The sequence below is a fragment of the Arvicola amphibius genome, chromosome 3 (assembly GCF_903992535.2).
Source record: "Arvicola amphibius chromosome 3, mArvAmp1.2, whole genome shotgun sequence".
Classification (NCBI taxonomy): Eukaryota; Metazoa; Chordata; class Mammalia; order Rodentia; family Cricetidae; genus Arvicola; species Arvicola amphibius.
In genome coordinates this window covers 127,193,080-127,207,340 of record NC_052049.1, presented here as the reverse complement: position 1 = coordinate 127,207,340, position 14,261 = coordinate 127,193,080, and the positions used below count along the sequence as shown (strand labels likewise).

The 14,261-nt window shown below is 44.8% G+C and overlaps 1 protein-coding gene across 4 annotated transcripts in view; it reads left to right on the top strand.

Moving 5' to 3' along the window:
• Positions 1-10,078, top strand: part of Neo1 (neogenin 1) — a 175,484-nt gene extending 165,406 nt beyond the window's left edge. For 2 of the 4 annotated variants that reach the window (XM_038322980.1, XM_038322979.1), the window contains exons 25-28: positions 269-427; positions 4,039-4,302; positions 6,651-6,787; positions 7,549-10,078. In XM_038322980.1, the coding sequence (XP_038178908.1) occupies positions 269-427; positions 4,039-4,302; positions 6,651-6,787; positions 7,549-7,632 (644 nt within the window). In that variant the 3' untranslated portion in view covers positions 7,633-10,078. The remainder of the gene's footprint in view (positions 1-268; positions 428-4,038; positions 4,303-6,650; positions 6,788-7,548) is intronic. The other 2 variants (XM_038322982.1, XM_038322981.1) reach the window with 1 other exon arrangement.
• Positions 10,079-14,261: the final 4,183 nt, after the last annotated feature.

Here is a 14,261-nt window from a genome sequence, read left to right as displayed (position 1 = left end):
TAAGGCAAAGAAAAATACTTCCTTAATCCTGACCCCTGTTCCTATTAACAGAATATACCCCTCAGACTTTCTTATTCTGTAAAGATATAGAATGTGCCTAGAAATGTGTTCATTTGTTTAGTCAAATATAAAATTGATGGCTGATTGTCTAGCCACCTACCACCAAAAAGCCAAAATAAAGATTTGGTTAAATGGGAGGGGGAAGGGTGACTTTTGTCTGTGTCTGTGCAGCATGTTAAGCATCTCTCTGTCTTGTGTTCATTCACAGCTGTGGTTAGTGCCCATCCCATCCATTCCCTCGATAACCCTCACCACCATTTCCACTCCAGCAGCCTCGCTTCTCCAGCCCGCAGCCATCTCCACCACCCAAGCAGCCCATGGCCCATTGGCACATCCATGTCCCTTTCAGACAGGGCCAATTCCACAGGTGAGAGATGAGGATCAAGCCCAGATGTTGAAAGCATTCCAAGAGTTGGCAAGTGGAAATGGGGAAGGACCTGCCGTATATAGAAATTGTCAGTGTTACTTGTTTAACATTACATTTTTGTGATGGATTCAAATTTGTTTTCTGTAAAATCTACTGTATTTTTCTCCCTAAGTTTAAGTACTCAGTGCAAGGTATCATCTTAGTAAAAAGCAGCAGTAACTTGAATTGAGTAAGCTTCTCTTCTTCCAACAAGTCTTGCACCTTTGTCCCTTTTTGCAACTTCATTTTTTTTAATTCTACCATTTGAAAGGGAAGTGTATTGAGAGTGGCTTTTAGAAACCAGTGGTTGCCTTTGTCTCAGTTACTCTAATGTTAGGGGTGTCTGTAGGACAGTCCTTAGGTGTAGGTTATTGCCCTATGGACCAGAGTAAAGAGCATCCAGCAGGCAGCAGAGCCACCTTAGGTTGCCAGTAGACCGAAAATTGGGGGAGGGGAGCACAGCTTCAAAATATAGGAAACTGGAATAACAGTCTTCTGTGTGTCTTAAATGCTTTGCCAGACAAACATGTCCTCGTTTGGAAATCTTAAGACAGAGCTTCATCAGACAGTTTTAAGGAAGAAAGAATGAAAATGAGGAGACAGCAAAAAGAATGGACTGTTTCGATCTTCTAGTTTTAAGCTACAAATCCTAGTAACATCTTAAACATATACCAACTACAATTTTTCATAATTTGAAATTTGCCTGTTAACCATTATTACTGGTTAAAAAAAAACAAAAACAAATGTTGGAAGTTCTGAGAAATGAGGAAAATTCTAGTGAGCTCCATTTTTTAAAGAGCCTCAAAACTTAATATTTAGAAGTTTGAGTCACCACTGCTTACATCTCCCTGACCTCAAATTTTGATCAGTCATTAATACGCCCAGAATACCAATGAAGGTCAGAGCTTTCAGGGCTGTCTGCAGGACTGTCTAGTAGCTCTCGGTGCTGCACTCTACCAGTGTTGTTTCTGGTTTGGATGGTGCTGCTTGAACCCATTCCTAAATTTGGCCTGCCTACTATCTCCTTCCAAATGTAGGTTTCAGATCTACATTAGGAATATATAATTATTCCAGCCAGCTGCATGGGAACCAAAGTCTGTCTTGTAGACACAATGTCATAGAACAATAAGTGCCAGAGTCAACTTTTCAATCCAACCCTGCTCTGAGGAAGACAGTTTTATGTGCCCAGTCACACTTACCATTTTGAAGGCTAAGGAATCTGGCCCACACAATCCTCACATAAGGAACTACATGAGTGTATGGCTAGCTCTCCTGGCCTGATGATCCCTCTTCTCCTTTGTTCTGAACTGGAAGTGGCTTGGGAGTTAGAAGACTGGAAGTTCCCACCAAACTCATCCAAGTATTCTACTCTTGTTGGTGAAGTTCTCTTCTATATATGCTGGGACAGAAAGTGCTCTGGGAAAATAGGGAGAAAAATAAAAAAATAGACCCAGTTTCTAGAAGTGATCCAAGTTCTGTTTTGTATTTCCCCAAGACTTTATGTCAGTAGAGCTTAGACTGTTATTTTCATAGCCTTGAGTTTGAAACTTGTACAGAACTGGAGCCCTGCCAAGTAGTTCCTGCTCTAGGGACATTTGCTACTACTTACCGTGGGGAGAGCACTTTCTGTTTGACAGTTGTGAACTTCGTGTGTTTTTAAACAACTCTGGAAAGTAAGGACCCTTCACCAAAGCAGAAATTTTACAGAGCCTAGTATTTTAGTTAGAACTTAGTGTCTTAGTAGGTCCAAATGATACTGTATCAGAGAGCATCCTCCTTAGAGAATGCAGTGTGCTGGTGCCCTGCTCTGGAGGCAACCCCAGTCTGTGGCAGTAGCTAGGGCTGTGACTCATGTAAGCAACTGAGCTTTCCTTTCTCATTTTCCTGCCATCTCTTTGTTAAAGATAATTGAGGCAGTTAGGCTTCTGTACACAGCTGACCTATCATATTTTCTGTTACCTCGTGTTATGGTCAGAACTTAGACCCATTTCTCTCTCACAGCCTCTTATTTTCCTTCCTAACCAGCTTCTACCTGTGCCTGGATCACAGATGGTGACCAGTAGCTCCCCAGCCACAATGATGGCTGACTTGAACAAGCTGAGAAGTGGCCTCCTCAGCATAGCCTTTAGAGGATGAGAAGTGTATAACCTGGCAAGATTGTTCTAGCCCACTTGGAGTAGCGGTGGGAGACAGCACATGAGTGTCCATTCTCATCTACGTTAAAGAGATGGTCTGTCCTGTCTCCTGAGAGCCCAAGGGAACAGACTGCTTTTTCACAAAGGCAAGGGAGTATGTTAGATTGCTGCAGATGGCTTCTGTGTTGTTTTTAAGACTGAGAACTCATAAAAATCAGAAAAAAAAAAAACTTTAGACTATCTGTTGCAGCCTGTTGCCCAGACTGGTCTCCTTGCCTCTCTTCTGGATGTGATCGTGGTCTGCCCTGTTCACTTTATATGAAAATCTTCCTCAGTCCCTGGCATTGCTGTTTCTGCTTTGCAGAGAGAGACAAGTGACTATGGTATAGAAAGACAAGAAGTAGGTAGCCTGAGAGTCAGAACAGGGACTCAAGCTCTACTCTGTTGGGCCTTACTATGGGTAAGGTAACCTGCTTACTTACCCTCCCAGTACCTCCCAAGTTACTCTGAGGAATAAATATAAAATGCTTAGCATAGAATAAATGCTCAGTGTTCCACAAAAAGATCCTCTCGGAAGGCACTATGTTTCCGATCTTTTTATACATCTCATTTAATACTCAATGAATTATGTGTTTGTCTCCATGTTTTATAGCTGAAACTAAGACTCAGCAATTCAGTGACTTTGCCATATTCACTCATCTAGTATTCCAGAGTAGAGTATAGGACTGGCTGGCTCCAGAGCTGGTGTTCTTCCTGCCCCACTGTGCTGCTCAGGACACTTCTCCCTCTTTGTACCTCTGAGGTTATTGCCTTGGTCTTCCTGAGTCTTCCCTTCTCCAGGCTGACCCTTCCTTTTCCCTTTGGATAAACATGGCATTCATTTGAAATAATCTCCTGCTGTATGTAGACCTCTAGGCTACTGTGAAGCTTTATTGTTGTGTGCCAAAACCATTCAATTGGTGATGATGATGACTGTGCAGTGTCTGAGCACTGGCCTCATCTGCAGATACCACCAAACCCTTGTTGGCAAAGTTAATTCCTACCAGGTATGACCCAGCCTTTATTACTAGACATGGTTGTCTGTGAAAGGCTAGTTTCTAAGACTGTCAATCAGTGAATTAAATTTGAAAATTTTTCTACACTAGTCTTAGGAGCCTTCATATGAACTCCATAATAAGTCCTTTACATCTACAAACTTAGAACTACATAAGTATCTAAGTGAAAAAATTGAAACAGCTGGTTGAAACAAGATTGTTTTAGAATTCTTAGATTAGGCCATCGATTCTTAGCCTTGGCAGTAGTCCTGATCCATGTGTCTTTGAACTAGCACTGATTTCTTCAAGTGCTTATTGAACAGGTTTAGGGAATCCCTTGGAAGTGCCAAAAATGTGTGTTTAATAGTAAAGAAATACTAATGTTTATGCTTTCTTGCTATAGAATCTGTTCGAAATACCCCCAGCACGGACACCATGCCAGCCTCCTCATCTCAAACATGCTGCACTGATCACCAGGATCCTGAAGGTGCTACCAGCTCCTCTTACTTGGCCAGCTCCCAAGAGGAAGACTCAGGCCAGAGCCTTCCCACAGCCCACGTTCGCCCTTCCCATCCATTAAAAAGCTTTGCTGTGCCAGCAATCCCACCCCCAGGACCTCCTATCTATGATCCTGCATTGCCAAGCACACCACTACTGTCCCAGCAAGGTGAGTGAGGAGAGCAGCACTGCTGGAGACCCTCTGGCTCGGGTTTAGGATAGAAGTCTCTCCCCACACCCCTTTTTTAAAGAAAAGAAAAGCAAATACCCTCCAGGTTTTCCTAGCAACTTAGAGAAGCTGTATGTCATTGCCTCCCTTTGGGGAATATGTATGAGCATAAGGTTTTGGTGAGAGGAGCTGAATTTTTAACTGTTTTCCATGTAGACTCCTTAGTGTTAAAATCCAGTGACACAGGTTTGAGCAACAGAGCTGGTCTGTCTAGGCCCCTGAAATCACCTTACTCTAAAAGATGCTACAGGCTAAAGAAGGGCCAGAAGGTCAGGGCTCAAAACCAAGAGTCTCAAGATAGGGAGCGCTCATTGCCATACTTCATAGCTCAGCCACAAACTGGCTATTGCTTATTGTGGTCTGTTGTAACAAGTAAGTCTGTGATTCTCAAATTTTTTAGTCTCAAAACCTCTTCATCTCAAAAGCTACAGAGAACACAAAATAACCTTTTCTGCATATGGAGCATGTCAGTATTTAGCACTAGGAACTAAAACATTTTTCAGCATTTAATTAATTCATTTAAGAGATAAATAGCACATTTTGGGGGAACCGATGTCATTGTCTTAGAGTTTTTCTAACATTGTTAGTACTGATTTGATGGAAGGCAACTGGATTCTCATATCTGCTCCTACATTCATTCAGTCTGCTGTAATCCGTTGTTTTATTTGTTAAAAATCTGTGTTACATGTTAAAGGGGTCCCAAGGATTTAAGTAACACTCACTGATACAGAACAGATTAGATGCTGCCACGATCCAGCTGCTGATCCAACTGCTCCTTCTTCTGGCCCCACTGAGCAAGCAAGCAAGCAAGTGTAGAATAAGAGAGCCCTCCCCTCAGCTTTTAAGTGGTCATGTATGCAGACAAGAGCATACTTTATGGCTTGTAACCCCTAGAAGTCACTGGCTAAAGGGGTTGAAATTGCACAACAGATCTGCCCTCACAGACAGTAGTCAGCAAGCAGCAGCGTACTTCTGCCACCTTTCAGATACTTACAGGCATTCTTTCTTGGAAAGAGGAACTTCTGTTTTTCCCAGACTGGTCTAGAATTCTCAGTCCTCTTGTCTCAGTGTCAGGATTTCAGACACTTGCCACCAAATCCAGTCTGGATATTTTCTGATATGATATGATGTTATGATATGATATGATATGATATGATATGATATTAAAGGTTGGTTTAGAGTGCGCAACCAGTATCAGCCTTGAACTCCACACTCCATTCCACTAGGTGGTGTTGATCTGGCTTGCACTTCAGATGTATAATACTGAAAACACATTGGACATTTGGAAGAAAACCCTCCAAATATTCACATATTCCTTGCATATAAGTTTTCACAGTCAGATGACAAAACAAGTTTTTCAAAATGTTACACTGAAAACTTTGATTTTAACAATGGCGGTATTCATCATTTTCCTTAGTTCATAGCTCACTTATTTCCATTTCTAGAAAATATCTGAATGGCCCATTTGCCAGTCATCTTTAAATGAAAAGTTTTGTTATTACATGCTAGAACTTCATCTGGCAGTTGATCTGTCATGGTACCCTTCTTGAAGACAGTGCCATTTATGGTATACAGCAGGAACATTTACATTTGGTTACACACAGCATCTAAAAGGCATGTAGTTGAGAGTTAAGATTTAATAAAACAAATTTTTACTGCTTCATTAAGTATAATAAGCTGGCTTTTTTTGTTTTTTGTTTGTTTGTTTGTTTGTTTTTTGTTTTTCGAGACAGGGTTTCCCTGTAGTTTCTAGAGCCTGTCCTGGAACTAGCTCTTGTAGACCAGGCTGGCCTCGAACTCAGAGATCCGCCTGCCTCTGCCTCCCGAGTGCTGGGATTAAAGGCGTGCGCCACCACCGCCTGGCATAAGCTGGCTTTTTAAATATAAGAACATGCCCCTGGATGAGTTTACAGTTTATGGCTGCTGCCTTCATTTCTAAGGCTCTAACAGTTTAACCCATGTTGCTGTGTACCCTAAAAAAATAAAAAAATGCAAAACAGGAAAAAGGCAAATGTTACTTTAAGTGACATAATGAATGGCTTTGATTCCCAGGCATTCTGTAACCTTTGAGAACCATTGGGTGAGGATATTAGTTTTCTAAAGGCAGTGGGAGGTTTTCTCTGGCCTCTTGGAGACCCTAGAACCCTCCTTCCATCTTGCTCCAATAACTTTTCAGAGCAGGATCCCTGTGTGCTTCCTTCATATTGACCACATTCAGACCTCTAGTGGACTTCTGAGGTCTGGGGTGCAACCTTAGCCACAACCTGATAATGCCCTTTACCTCTCAGCTCTGAACCACCACATTCACTCAGTCAAAACAGCCTCCATCGGGACTTTAGGAAGGAGCCGGCCTCCTATGCCAGTGGTTGTTCCCAGTGCCCCCGAAGTACAGGAGACCACCAGGATGCTGGAAGACTCTGAGAGTGTAAGTTCATGGGGCCCTCAGCTTAGCCAGGATGACCCAAGGGGACGGCTTGCATGCTTTTGACTGCCTGTACTGTTTTGTGGGCTCAGGTCTTTGCCACCCATAGTTGTAAAGGCATTAATCACCCATTGGGCAGGTGTCCTTGGGGCATCCCCACATTCTGTGGTAATATGCTGTGGGTTTGGTTTGATTTCATACCTGCTCAGATAGGTCTTAAAGTATCTTATCATTCCATCACAGGTAGTCATGCACGTCTTTCAGGTCTGTCCCCTCTGCTTGGTCCCTTCTCATTGTGAACCACACATGTTCCTTCACCCCTGAGCTCCACTCTGTGCCTTTACTGAGGAGGATATTGGAAGAGGAAGTACTTAAGACTGTTTTCAAATCCCAGTAAACACATCTGCATTTCTAGATATGGGGTTCTCTAAAGAGAATGCTTAAGCCCAGAGATGCCAGGGCACACAGACTGTATTGGTCTGGTAGAAATCTAGAAGAGAAAAGCAATAGGGCCTCTGCTTTGTGAGGTCTTGTGGGCTGAGGGGTGTGTGTATGTAGGGAGAAAGGCATTGTGAATTGTCAAGAAATGCTATCTTTCTTAATGGCCTTGAGTATATCCTGCTGCTTCTGACTTTGTTGAGATATCCTGATTTCAGTAGGCCAGCTTTCCAGGGCAGTTTTGGCCAGTCCACTTAGTACTCTGGGCTTTCCTTTCTGGACAGCTCTTCAGGTCACTCCCAGTAATGGTGTTCTCCCTTCTGTAGAGCTATGAACCAGATGAGCTGACCAAAGAGATGGCCCACCTGGAAGGACTAATGAAGGACCTAAATGCCATCACAACAGCTTGATGACCTTCACCTGGACATGACTCCAAGCCTGAGTCTAGAAGTTGGAACTTAACCTTGAAAACAAGGAATTTGTACAGAGTACGAGAGGACAGCACTTGAGAGCAGGAGCCAGCAGACCAGCCAGTGCCTCCACATGGGGCTGGCTCCAGGCACAGCCACCTGCCTTCTCCTGGTCAGCCTGGATGACGCTTTTGTTGAGGCAGCTTCCCTTTGCCTGCTGATAGTCTGCAGGACTGGGCACCATGGGCCAAAATTTTGTGTCCGGGGAAGAGGCAAGAAGAAGTGCAACCTGCCTTTCACTTTGTGGTCACTGGCTGTGTCTTCGTGCTGCAACTGCATCACGTTTATGGAGTGTAGACATTGGCATTTATATGTACAATTTTGTGTCCTATTTTATTTTATCTTAAAGAAAACACTATCAAAAGCCAAGGAAGTCTGTGATGTTCTCCGCAAGCAGTTGACGCTTGATTGCTGGTTCCAGTTACTTATGGAAAGTCATTGACAGTGCAGTTGTTTGACACCATTGATGGGGGTTGGCTTGTTTGGGGTTTTGTTTTTATTTTTTTAATTCTGAGACGTTGCATCCTCTGCCAGCTGTTAATCCATCACTTTGGGGTGGGGGGACGTTGCATTGCTGTTTGTAAGCTTTTTTATTATTTTTTTATTGTAATTATTAAAGGCCTGACTTTCTCCTATCATCACTGTGAGATTACAGATCTATTTGAATGAAATGTAACATTGAAAAGACTTGTTTGTTGCTTTCTGTGCAGATTCAGTATTGGGGTGGGGTTGGGGATTGGGACTAGGGAATGGAGGGGCTGCTTAGGTCCTGTGAATGTTTCTGTCGTTGTACATTGTTCAGAAGCCTGCAGAGAATGGAAGCAGCATCTTTAGTGTCCTTTCTGGCATGTCCATCTTCGTGTCACTACATAGCAACTGGAGTTTTGTTTGAATCTGGTTATAAATTCTTGTACGGTGGGTGGTTTTGATGATTTAGCTGCCCTGGTGTCTTGGTCATGTCCTTTTGGAATGTCCACACTGAGGACCCCAGTGATGTTTTTAGTTACTTGAGTGATGACAAGTAGAACCAGAGCCTGACTGCTCTGAGAAATCAGAAAGCACAGGGTGGAAACCCCTTTGTGCTGCTATCATTGGTTCTGCTTGGAAGGTTGGAAGTTAAGGAAGGAGCTTGGGTTTCTATTCCAAATAGGACTCCTGCTTCTCAGGAGTCCTCAGCCAGGAAGCTCTTGTTTCTGCATTGCAGAGGCTCTCCTGAAAAGCATCAACCGGGATGGGGCAGGATGGTGTGGTGCCCATGAGGCTTCCTCACATGTCTCTGAATGTGATTCTGCAAGGAGCAGAGGACAGAGATAGTGGAGAGAGGGTCAGTGGAAGCAGTCACCTCCCCTATCCCAGCAGCTCAGCCAAACCCCAGTTAGAATGAGGCAGTGGGAGATTCCAGATGTGCTGAGGACGTAGCCACACACAGAAGCCTTTGCCTTTGCAGAATTCTTGTCTTTTTCTTTAAAGAGGTAAAAAGCTGAGGTGTGTGTTTGTCTTTGTTTTTTAATGTTAATATATAATGAAAAGTATAAGACTAACCCTCAGGCGTCTTCTTCCCCAACAAATCCTGGAAGATGGTATAGAAAGTAAGTTGGGCTTGGGCTTTATAGCCAGTGAGATTATTATTCAGACCACCGGTGGGTTCCCTAGCCTACAAACCCTTGAACGTGGGTTATTTTACCCTTTTTACTTTTTAACAAGGTGAACTCTTTGTATGATTTGGGGGTGGGTGGGGTGGATATCTAACTCCTGCTGCTTTTCTAGCTGGTCACAGGATGGCACCAGGAAGGGTTCTGGGACAACCAGTGTGCTTTGGCTGTCCTACAGAAAGCAGTCAGCATTCTGGCCACCTGGAGGCTGGATTCCTCAGAAACTGTCTAGCCTTTGCCCACAGAACACTTTAGATGTTTAGGGCATTCCTTCCCATGAACCCCAACACTTCTGTTACCTCAGGGCCTTGGTACCTGGATACTGCCACAGAATTGCAATGGGGTGGTGGGGGAGGGACATATTTTTTAAAAAAGTAACTTAAAAGTTGGGGGATTTTTTTAACTTCAGAAAATGCAAAGCTATTCTGTATTACACCATTTCATAATTTCATACATGTCTTATATTTTCCTGTGATTCTGGAAACTAAACCATTGTGTGTCTTGTCCTAGTTGAGCTGTAGCTCAGCAGCTTCCTTTGGGAGGGTGTGGAACAAAGGTGTCTGTTGCCTTGCTGTCTGCTCAAGGGGCCCGGAGGACTGCTGGGACTGGGTTCTGTACACACTTGTTTGGCCTTTTCTGTAGTTGATGCTGTAAAAACTCTATGGCTTTTTAAAAACAATTTCATGTTTTTATTTAGTATTGGAAATCCAATACACTTTTTTAATCCAATCAAACTGTGGTCTGGTCAAAAAGTTCTTTCCCTTAAAACGACTTTGGGGGCCCCTGTTCCTAACCTCCAGTTACCTCCCTGTGGTTCTACCTACTGTGGAAGCCCTGTGGCTCTAACTGCTTTGGGGGCTCCTGTTCCTAGCCTCCAGTAACCTCCCTGTGGCTCTAACTGCTTTCGGGGCCCCTGTTCCTAGACTCCAGTAACCTCCCTGTGGCTCTAACTGCTTTGGGGGCTCCTGTTCCTAGCCTCCAGTAACCTCCCTGTGGCTCTAACTGCTTTGGGGGCTCCTGTTCCTAGCCTCCAGTAACCTCCCTGTGGCTCTAACTGCTTTGGGGGCTCCTGTTCCTAGACTCCAGTAACCTCCCTGTGGCTCTAACTGCTGTAAAGACAGGAGTTGGAAATGACAGCCTGGGGAGGGGTAGCAAGTGATCCAAGAAGTATCTGACTACCAGCCCCAAAGATGTGTCTTGCTCCTGTCACCTTCCCGCTGCTGCTACTCTGAGGGACTAGGTAGCCTGAAGAATGACAGATGACACCAAAACCACCCTGAATTATACAGCAGCGGCTGAGCTGGTTTTCCTTGCTGGAGAGACTGCATTTCCTGTGTAAGATTCCTTGTATTCCAGGCCTGGAATAGTGCCCCCTGCCATCTGTTAGCTTGTGACAGAGCGGTGTCCTCCCACCCCTGTGTCTATCTGCTCTGCTGCCATCTTGTTCTTGGAAACCTAGATAGCGCCTACCATCCCCATTAGTGGTGTTGGGTTGGCCTCAGGATAAAGTCGGAGCCCCCAGAGCTCCAAGAATGCCTGTCTGCCCTCACCTCTGGCCCAGTACCAGATGCACTGCTACACCAGCATGAGAAAGCTGCCTGTATGGTTGGTTGTCTCCTCCACAGCCATCCCTTTTCAGCCCCATCGATACCTGAGCTATCCCCTCTGCATCCCTAGATGGCACTCTTGGCACATTTTCCAGAGCTGGCTCTGTGAGTCTTTCTGCAGGCAGGTGGTCTCAATACAGCCAAGAATTTCTCACTGCTTTCTGACTGCCTCGGGCTAGATGCAGCCTCTAACAACAGCAGATGCTTTTCTCTTGGATGAGTGGACAAGCAGCCTTAAAGATAAGGTCTGGGGCCAGCTGGAAGGCTTCTCCCCATAGCTCCTCCTGTACCTTGCAGGGACCCTAATTGGTCATTAGTGTTGTAGTACCTGGTCCCTCCCACTTGAGCACCTTTGCCTATTTGACACCCTAGAGTACCCTTGAAAGATAAGCTATCTGCCTTGCAGAGTCCTAAGAAATAATGCTGGTCCCACAGCTTTGTTCTGAGCTCTCAAGACTGGCTCCAAGTTGAACAGCATGGACAAGGCTCTGGAAAAAGAAAAAGAGGAAAAGAAACAAGGAAGGGCTTCCCTGATCCGTCAATCATCCTCTCACAGTTTTGGCCACCTTCCTGCCAGGAATAGGAAGTACCATCTGGAAAGACTAGAGAGTATCAAGCCACCAAATGGTTGGTTATGGCCATGTAGACAAGCAGGAAGCCAAGAGGAGCCACCCCTGACTACACAAAAGATCCCAACAAGTGCCATACTTGTAACCTTGAATTTCTAGAAAACAGTGAAAAGACATTCTGGGGTAGTGGGGGAAGAAGTATGAGATATTAACTGAAGGAAAATGTTCTAGCTTCATTCTGCTGCTATAATAAAAACACTGACCAAAAGCAACTTAGGGGAGGAAAGGGTTTGTTGAGCTTAAAATTCCTAGTCCCAGCCCATCACAAGAGAAGTCTAAGCAGGCCTGCTTGCTATTCCACAGCATTATCTTCAAGCAAGGAACTTGCTTCACCTGCAGGGAAGTAAAGAAGCATGAAAGATGCTGATCGCTGACTGGCTCCCAGGCCAGATTATTCTCAGCTAGTTTGACAGTTGAGGACCACCTGCTTAGGAATAGTGCCAACCTGCAGTTAGCTGGGCATTCCTATAGCAATATGACAGTACCCCATAGACTTGCCCACTGGCCAATCTGATCTAGACAATTCCTCCTCCATGGAAACCTTCATCTCAGATGACTCGATGCCATGTCAAGTTGACAGTTAAAATCAACAAGGGCATAAAATAATACTTTAAACTCTCCATGCTATGTAATAGTGGAATAAAATGCTATTGAGGTAGCTCAACAGTTAAAAGCACTGGCTGTTCTGGAGGACTCGGGTTCAATTCCCCAGCACCCACATGAAGGCTCGCAACTCTCTGTAACTCCAGTTCCAGGGTACCTGACACCCTCATACAGATATACATGCAGGCAAAATACCAATGCACATAAATCTTTAAAAAAAAAAAGTATCACTACACTTAAGCCCAGTGGCTAATGTTCATGTTAATATGTCCTTTACCCAACTTTCATTTGGGAAATGAAAGATCTAGAGCTGAATAGTTTCTACATTTCAGAGAAAGAGTAACTTGAAATTTCCTTAATTATGGGTAGGGTGGGCCAAGAAAACTATACCTTTAAGAAGACTGGGGATGGTGCTCCTAAGGGGCAATCAAGAAAAAAATGGCTTGAGGCATCTGGAAGAGCTTCGTAAAGTGGGAGAGAATCTGTGGTGTGTCCCAATGCTATTTGACCTTGTATGAAGTAGTTGCCTTGGAACTCCCGAGTCTTAAGTGACAGTTGCTCTGGGCACAAGGCACCACCCAAACTGAGATTAGAGCCTCTAGACAACAAGAAGATGAGCATCAAAGAGCCTGGCATGGTGTGGGTGACCCATAAATAGAATGGGCTCTCTGAAAGCCAGACCTTCAGTTCAGAGTGAAGCTAAGAAATCCATGGCATCAAGGGGTAGCTCAAGAGCTGTGGTCAGAACAGTTAGACCCTGGCCAGCAATGTCCAAGTCCTAAAAGGTCCTGGACTACGGCAGATCCTCGGGATCCTGGAGCAGAGCTCCTGTCACATGGTCGCCAGGTGCGGGCACTCTCTAAACACCTCTACCCTTTTGTCGATGGGAATGTGGGAACGACTCTCTCCACACCACACAGCAGCTCATTGCTCAGCCAGTTGTCAGCCCTACCTCCCAAATGTCCCCCAGAGTGCCACTTCCTTGTCTGTTAAGCAATCTGGTGATGACCCTTAACAGCAGGTCAATATCTTTTCTAACCTTAAGTTCTGTCTCCCTTGCTCAACATCATGCAGTGGCCTGCAGAACAGCTCAGTGTGACCCACCTGGCCTCTTCCCATCCCTTCTCCTATGTGGCCTGGCCACAGAGCAGACTGCCTCTGCGTAATAAACCTGTGTGGCCTCTGCGCTGTTTCTTCTTCCTCTCTTCACCTCACTACTGGCTCCCTGACGGTAGCTGTGTGTTCGTCTTTAACCAGTCCCCTAACCATTCTTTTTTGTTTCTGTTTTTGTTTTGTTTCTTCCAATACATAATGCCCTCCTCAAGGACTGACTATGTGTTTGGATTCTCGACCTTGGTGCCTAATGCACTGTAGGTTTTTACTAAATAGTTTCCCCTATGAGAATGGTAAGACCTGGAGTCAGAGAGCTAATGCATTGTGACCCAGTGCTGAGGGAACTTGTCACAGCTCAAGCTCTTACTGAAAGGGTGTACATCCTTAGGAAGGCTTTGCAGAAGAAGCATGCCTGGGCTGAGTCTGAGGTATCTATCGGAGAACCTAAAAAACGGAAGACAGGCAGGTAGGTACTGCACTTTACATGGACGCCTGAAAGAGGGCAGCTCCTAGGCATCCGCTGTCAGACCTATGCTCAGACTCCTGACACTGGGGTCAATGCTGGAACTCCAGCAGGCCAGTGCAGAAGGCTGAGGTGGGTGCACAGATCTGGTTAGAGAGAGTAAGCTGGTTTTACCCACTCACAGAGTGTTTCTGGAATACTCAAGGACACAAGACTGGATCCATATGGCAGATCAGATGTTGCAGGCTGGGGGTCAACCTAGTAACCTAGTAAGTTAAGGATAAAGTGGGTACCTTTCATGATCTCAAAAACAAGTCCTAAGGTTGGGGAGATGGCTCATTAAGTAAAGTACCCAAGTTCAAATCCTCAGAACCCACATAAAGCTAGGCAGGTAGCACATGCTTATAATTGTAGTACTTCAGTGAGATAGAGATGGGGTTCCTCAAAAACTCATAGTGTAGCTAGTCTGACATACACTGCAGCAAACAACAAAGAGACCCTG